Raw genomic sequence first — 7,691 nt, 5'->3', positions numbered from 1 at the left:
ATATAATTATATTTAAATTTTTTAAAAATATAGCATATGGTTGGACTTGTGTTTTTATCTAATCTGACAATCTCTGCCTTTTAGTTTGTGTATTTAAATCATTTATAATTAATGTAATTAATAATATATTTGGATTTAAGTCTACCATCTTATGATTTATTTTGTTTTTCCCCTTTGTTTTTTATTCCTGTGTTCCCCTTTCCTGCATTCTTTCAAATTGTTTGAATTTTTTTTGGCATTCTATTTTAACTTATCTATTAGATTTTGATTCTTTGTACCAATTTTTAGTGGATTCCTGGGCATTTACATACCTAAAGTTTTATAGTCTACTTACATATCTAAACTTCCATAGTCTGTTTAGAGTTAGTATTTTACAATTTTGAGAAAAGGTAGAAGCTTTCACTATACAGCTTGTTTTACCTTACTTACATTTTTTTGAGACAGTCTTGCAGGCTGGAGTGCAGTGGCATGATCTCAGTCACTGCAACCTCCGCCTCCTGGGTTCAAGCGATTCTCTTGCCTCAGCCTCCCGAGTAGCTGGGATTACAGGTGTGCGTCGGCATACCCAGCTAATTTTTGTATTTTTAGTAAAGATGGGATTTCACCATGTTGGCCAGGCTGGTCTCGAACTCCTTGAACCTCAAGTTATCTGCCCGCCTCAGCCTCCCAAAGTGCTGGGATTACAGGTGTGAGCCACCTTGCCCACCTAATTTTGCTTTCAATAGTCATACATATTTTTAAACGTAAGGGGATAAAAACGGTCTGTTACATTTACCCATATATTTGCCATTCCTGTTGCTTTATCTTCATTGTTAAAATTTCAACTTTCACTCTGATAAAATTTCTTTTCTGCTTGAATAACTTCATTAGCGTTTCATTTAGAGCATGTCTTTGAGTGATAAATTCTTAGTTTTCTCCATATGAGAATGTTTCAATTTTACCTTCTTTTTTTTTTTTTGAGACAGTTTCACTCTTGTCCCCCAGGCTGGAGTGCAATGGTGCGATCTCTGCTCACTACAACCTCTGCCTCCCAGGTTCAAGTAATTCTCCTGTCTCAGCCTCCCAAGTAGCTGGGATTACAGGAGCCTGCCACCACACCCAGCTAATTTTTTTGTATTTTTAGTAGAGATGGAGTTTTGCCATGTTGGCCAGGCTGGTCTCAAACTCCTGGCCTCAAGTAATCTGCCTGCCTCGGCCTCCCAAAGTGCTGGGATTGTAGGCGTGAGCCACTGTGCCTGGCCAGTAAATTTCTGTTCATTATAAATTACCCAGTCTATGAGATTTTGTGATAGCAGCACGATACAAACTGAGACAATGGCAAAGGGGCTTTTTTTCAGCTAAGAATCTTGAGAAGGGGAGATTATTGTGAATCACTCAAGTGGGCTCTTAATGTAATCACAATGTGTCTTGTGATTGATGTATCTTGTTCAAACTTCACTGCACTTCTTGAATCTGTAAATATATGTCTCTCACCAAATTTGGGAAGTTTTAGGTCATTATTTCTTCAGATATTTTTTTCTGTACCAGTCTCTTTTTCTTTTTATAAGATTTCAATGACACGAATATTCGACTTTTAAATAGTGTCCTATAAGTCTCTGAAGCTCTGTTAATTTTTTTCTAATTTCTTAGTTCTTCAAATTGTATAATTTTTATTGATTCATCTGCAAGTTCATGAAATTTTCTCTCTGTAATCTCCATTTTCCTCTTGATCTCATCCAGTGAATTTTTGTTTCAGATATTGTATTTTTCAGTTCTAAAATTTCCATTTGGTTTTTTTAAAAAATAGTTTATTCCTCAGCTGAGAACATGAGAACATCCATCTTTCCACTTCTTTCTTTGTTTCTTTGCTTCTCTCTCTCTCTTTAGTTCTTTTCTGAGACAGAGTCTTGCTCTGTTGCCCGAGGTAGGGTGCAGTGGCATGATCATAGTTTACTGCAGACTCAACCTCCCAGGTTAAAGCTATCCTCCCATCTCAGCCTCTGAATAGCTGGGATCACAGGGGTGTGGCACCATACCCAGCTAATTTTTTAACTTTTTGTAGAGACAGAGTTTCTCTATGTTTCCCAGGTTAATCTTGAACTCCTGGGCTCAAGTGATCTTCCGCCTCAGCCTCGCAAAGTGCTGGGATTACAGGTGTGATCCACCACGCCTGACCTTTCCATTTATTTCTGTTATGTGCATCTTTACCTCATGGAGCATGGTTAAAATGTGTACTTAAAGTATTATTATTATTATTTTTAGACAGGGTTGTGCTCTGTTACTCAGGCTAGAGTGCAGTGACGTGATCATAGCTCACTGCAACCTAGAACTCCTGGGCTCAAGTGATCCTCCTGCCTCAGCCCTCAAGTAGCTAGGACAACAGGCATGTGCCACCATGCCCGCTATTTTTTAAAGTCATTTATTAGAGAATGGATCTCACTATGTTACTCAGACTGGTCTTGAACTCCTGGTCTCAAGGGATCCTCCTGCTTTGGCCTTTCAAAGTGTTGGGATTATGGGTATGAGCCAATGCACCCGGTCGTGTCTTAGAGTTTTAGCTGCCTGTGCTGCTACAGCTGCACAACTGGATCTGGCTTCAGGGTGATGAAATGAGAAAAAAGAGAGAGAGAGAGAAAAAAGAAAAAACAACTAGCGCTTCCCCCATCCCTACACTCACTGGGCCACAGTGCCCTGTGTTAGGTGCTTTTGTTGCTGCCCAAATGCTTCTACTGTGCAGCTCTGCATCTGGAGTCACTCTCAGGACAGAGCTTGGGAGAGGAAAGACACAAAGAAGGAAAGAAACAAGGATCCCACCCATACTTCCCCAACTCACAAGGACCCATTTTCCCAGTCCTCTGACCAGAGAGACAGAGTTTAACTCAGAGATTTTGTTGCCTGTGCCTGCTGCATAGTTCAGCCCTTAGGTCACCTTCGAGTCAAAGCTGGAAGACAATAGAGAAAAAAGAATTCTGGGAAACTCACTCAAATGTTGTTTTTCCAGTGTTGGGAGGTAGTTGCTTTTTGTATTTGTCCAGTGTTTTTAGTTTTAATTGGTGCAAGAGCTAGACTAGAGTGGGCTTGCTCTGTCCTAGCAGATTGCGTAGACTCTCTTACTAGGGAAATTAGGATTGCTTGTTGTTAATTTCCTTTATCATGAGAAGGAAGTGTCTTTCTATTCTGTATCTGCTGAGTATTTTTCTTTTCACTGATGTGGAATTGTTTAACAAAAGGTTGATATCATATAATTAGAGTGTTTTCTTTTGGGTCGGGGGTGGTTTGAGACGGAGTCTTGCTCTGTAGCCCAGGCTGGAGTGCAGTGGTGTGATCTCGGCTCACTGCAACCTCTGCCTCCCGGGTTCAAGCGATTTGCCTGCCTCCCGAGGAGCTGGGATTACAAGCGTGTGCCGCCATGCCCAGCTAATTTTTGTATTTTCAGTAGAGATGAGGTTTCATCATGTTGGCCAGGCTGGTCTCAAACTCCTGAACTTAGGTGATCTGCCTGCCTTGGCCTCCCAAAGTGCTGGGATTACAGGCGTGAGCCACTGCACCTGGCTGGACAAAGTTATAATTCGGTAGAAGAATAAATTCTGGCATAGTAGAGTGACTGTGGTCAACAGTAAGGTATCATAGATTACAAAACAGTCAGAGGAGAGGCTTTTCAATGCTTTCAATGCAAAGAAATGGTAAAATCTGCTGAGTTTTTTGAAAAAATAAAAAATAGACTTTGAAATACCAAATGCCATTGCAACATCTAATGACATATTTATACAAATTTATACAGGTTTCTTTCTTTAATCTTTTAATTTCTAAGTGGTTAGATATTTTGATCATCTTTTTCTAGTTTTATTGGATGATAATTAGAGAACACGATCTAAATGTCTTCTCCTTTTGATAATGTGTTGAGGGATTCTTTTGTGTGTATAGACCAGGAAGATTAATGTTATAAATTTTACTATATGTTTAATGGCTATTTGAAATAAATTTATATTCTCTACTGCATGCAAAGTCATCTATTAGACCAGACTTGTTTATTTATTTATTTATTTTTCTTTTTTGTGTATTTTTAAAGTAGAGATGGGTCTCGCCATGTCACCCAGGCTGGTCTTGAACTCCTGGGCTCAAGCAATCCTCCCTCCTCGGCCTCCCAAAGTGCTGGAATTGCAGGTGTGAGCCACCTCACTCAGCCAGACCAAGCTTATTTAATTGTTTTATAGTATCTCATTGTATGATTATTACAAACTTGTTTTATCCATTTTTTTAATGACTGTTTGTTGTTTCCAGCTTCTTGCTATTATTAACAGTGCTGTTATGCACATTCTTACTCTAATATATTGTGTTTAGATTTATAGGCATATTTACCATTTTATTTGCTCACCATCCCTTGCATCTCAAACTTTCCTTAAGAAATTATTTTTCTTTTCCCTAAAGGGGAAGGAAAAAACAAAACCTTTAAAGGTATTATTTAGGAGTTTATCCTCTAGGGAGACGCAATTGGTGAAACCGTCTATTTTTGTTTATCTCTAAATAAAGCAAATCTGCATTAAATGATAGATTTGCTGGGAACTTGGGGGTTGATGTTTATTTTTGTTCAGCACTTGGAAGGTTTATCCCACTGTCTTCTGCTCTCCACTGTTTCTGTGGGGAAGTTGGCTCTCAGTCTCATTGCCATTCTTTCATTGACAACTCATTTTTTCTCTCTTGTCTTTGTCCCCAGAGCATGCTGTGTATTGTTTACCAGCTGTGAAAGTCTGTCTTCACCTTTTATCTCACCTTCACTTCCTCAATGCTTTGTCCTCCTGTTTCAAAAAGGCCATGACTTCTTGAGGACACTAAGCACGTTTTCTTAAAATTTTATGTTATTTGTAGCAAATGCTTTTCAGATATGTACTTTTCTTCTGAGTGTGATTTTTCCAGGTAAAAGTGAGAGGGGAGACACACTAGGCAAAGGGAAAGGCATGTGCCCAATGATAGAGGAGAGAGAGTCCATGCATGGGGTGAGGTTGGGGGTGCTGTGCAGGGCTGGTGATCAGACCTGGCCTGAAGAGAGGTGCGGTCATGCCAGATATTAAGGATGACAGGGGAAAGCCTGGAAGACAGATGCAGTGGTCCGAGGGTGGGTGGGTAGTGAGAGCTTGGACAGGCCAGAGAGAAGGCTCTTCTCACTGATCTGACACATTCAAGTGTGGTCAACAAGCTTTGGCCTCAGATATTTTCTCAAACCAGGTTCACAGACCAAGTGAACATTTCCAGATTTCTGTGAGATGACAGAGAACAGGGAGGTCTGGAGGTGATGGCAAGATGAAAGGAATAGAAGGAGAAAAAGAGAGAGGATAATGAAGAGAAAGACAAGAAAGAAGGAAGAAACCAGGGGAACTAGGGGCCTGGGCAAAGGAGCCTAGAGTCCCCTCCCCTGGAAGCATTGTGGGACTTGTGAAGAATGGCTTACCTGGAGTGGGTAGCTACATTCATGGGTTTCTGACTCTGCAGGGGGGTTTGCAGGCCCTGGGAAATCCTGGCATCCTTCCCCAAAGGCTACGAAATGATCATGGACTATCTGCTCCAGAGGCTGACTCCACACCAGAGATCAAAGGACCAGGAGCCCAGCCACAGAACAGAGATCTCACCACTGATTGTATGGAAAGGCCAGCAGAGGGGGGCTGGGGTGGGGAAGGGGACTCCCTGCTCTCCTGTCCTCAGCTGACTTGGGCTCTTTGGCCTTGACCTTTTAGGTATCAGTGTTTGGTAGAACAGTCTAATGGCAGTCTTGGAGTTGGGTTACAGGGAGGGTTTTCCAGTTGACTTAGCTTTGTTAGGGAGATAGAAGAACTGAATTCCCCAGTTCCTCTTTAACTTTCAAAGATGGTAAGAGACTAAAACAACCACCATGATTAGAAGAGTGCTTTAGAACAGTGACATTCTAGAAATTGCCCTTCATTTTTCTGGCTTACACTAATGTAGTCTTCACTTGCTGTAACAGCATGGGTTTTACTGGGCAAGTCTGTCATGGTGATGGATTGTGGAAAGAGATTTCCTGGTGACGGGACCTATGAGTTGAAGATATGATAATGCCTCACTCTTCTTCTCCCTCCCAGGCCACCAGAGCCATCCATGAGCTCCTGCTGGAACCCAGTCGGCGGATGGAGGTGCAGTCCTTCTTCTCCTCCTTGTTCATGGCCTTGCTGTTCCAGATCTCCTTTTTGGTGGTTGAAGAGGACACTGAAATAAGCCAGGATCAGCAACACATAGCTAAATGTGTGGACCCTATAAGGTACCTTTGGTGTTTGCTAGTGATTATGCTCCAGGGACCATCAGCTTAGCACCTTCGCCTGACTTGGTGTCAGCCTCCTAGGCCTGAATACCCTTTGTACACCCTCCTGCCAGGGCACTTAACATGTTCCCCATGAGTCATTTCAAGAAGTCCCCCAGGACTTTAAAAAAATATATTTTATTATTATTATTCTTTTTAGAGACAGGGTCTTGCTATTTTGCCCAAGCTGGTCTTGAACTCCTGGCTCAAGCCATCCTCTTCTCTCAGCCTCCTGTGTTGCTGGGATTACAGGTGCAAGTCCAGCTATCTGGACTTTTTAGAAAAGACTCCTTCTTTAAACTTGGCCTACTAGGCTGATGCAGAGATTCTGCACCAAAATGAGATCAATACCGTGCATAAAACACACATCTGAGTCCACAGACCTGGATTGCATTCCCCACCCTTCTGCTGGCTCCCTGTGTCACCTTGCAGATGCCACATCTCTCTTGGTCTCAGTTGCTTCGCTTGTAAAATATTAGCCTGGGTCTCTGGGGGCTGTCCCACACCAGCAGTTCATGATCCTGAGAAAGTTTTGGGAGTCAGGCAGGTGGCCAGTGAGGGAGAGGAGCACAGGTGCTGAATGACTTCCTATCTGTTTTTGGCCCTTTCTCCAGTTCTACCGTGGAGGCCCTGAAGACCTTGATGCGAAGTTCTGGGTATGGGGACTATGTGTCTTCTATACAGAGACGTGGGGGCTGGTGGCTTCTTGTCAATCCTGAAAGACACTATGACGGAGTCACTGTGCTGGCCAGGTGAGCTGCACCTGGGTCCGCGGCTGGAGGGCCGTGCGTTCACTTGGACTGCTCCTGCGGCCCAGGCCTTACCTGAACACTGTGCTCTTGTTGGTAGGTCCCTGGTCATCAATAACTGTTGGCACAACCGCCCCCTCTTCAGCTCCATCATCAGATTCCTCCAGGACCCAGACTGCAAGAATCACTTAACGGCCCTTGTGTTCCTGACAGAGGTGACTGGCTCTTGGTGGGAGGGGGGCAGGTGAGGGTGATCCCTCTGTGAGACAGCCACACCCAACAGACGCCTCCTGGAAAGGCCACTGACTCACTGCTAGGAAGGGTTGGGGGAGATGGCTAATGGTTACCTTGAGCCGGGAGCTTTGGTGCCTTCTTGAATCTCACAGCAGTTTGACTCTGCCCTGACTTTACAGAAAAGCACAGCTCTCTCCTTCAACCACCTCAGCCTTGAGCAGCCTTTTAAAATTAATCCTTGCTTAGCGATTGACTCAGTACAATTCAGCCACCTGACAGAAAAAAAAGAAAATAGGAAATTTAGAAAACATGGAAAAGTATATCAAAAATTATACAACCATTACTAAGCATAATCCCTAGAGGAAACCACATTTATTCAGGTTTTTGCCTATACAGAGAGGGGGGGTGTGTGTGTGTGTGTG

General features: G+C 42.9%; 1 protein-coding gene across 1 annotated transcript in view; it reads left to right on the top strand.

Moving 5' to 3' along the window:
* LOC105547127 (maestro heat-like repeat-containing protein family member 7) overlaps positions 1–7,691 on the top strand; it is a 38,012-nt gene that overhangs the window by 16,387 nt on the left and 13,934 nt on the right. The window contains exons 5-8 of the mRNA XM_011990576.1: positions 5,467–5,611; positions 6,072–6,247; positions 6,901–7,038; positions 7,136–7,250. Of these exons, the coding sequence (XP_011845966.1) occupies positions 5,467–5,611; positions 6,072–6,247; positions 6,901–7,038; positions 7,136–7,250 (574 nt within the window). The remainder of the gene's footprint in view (positions 1–5,466; positions 5,612–6,071; positions 6,248–6,900; positions 7,039–7,135; positions 7,251–7,691) is intronic.

The sequence above is a fragment of the Mandrillus leucophaeus genome, unplaced genomic scaffold (genome assembly GCF_000951045.1).
Source record: "Mandrillus leucophaeus isolate KB7577 unplaced genomic scaffold, Mleu.le_1.0 Scaffold38, whole genome shotgun sequence".
Lineage (NCBI taxonomy): Eukaryota > Metazoa > Chordata > Mammalia > Primates > Cercopithecidae > Mandrillus > Mandrillus leucophaeus.
This window is presented reverse-complemented; position numbering and strand designations above follow the sequence as displayed.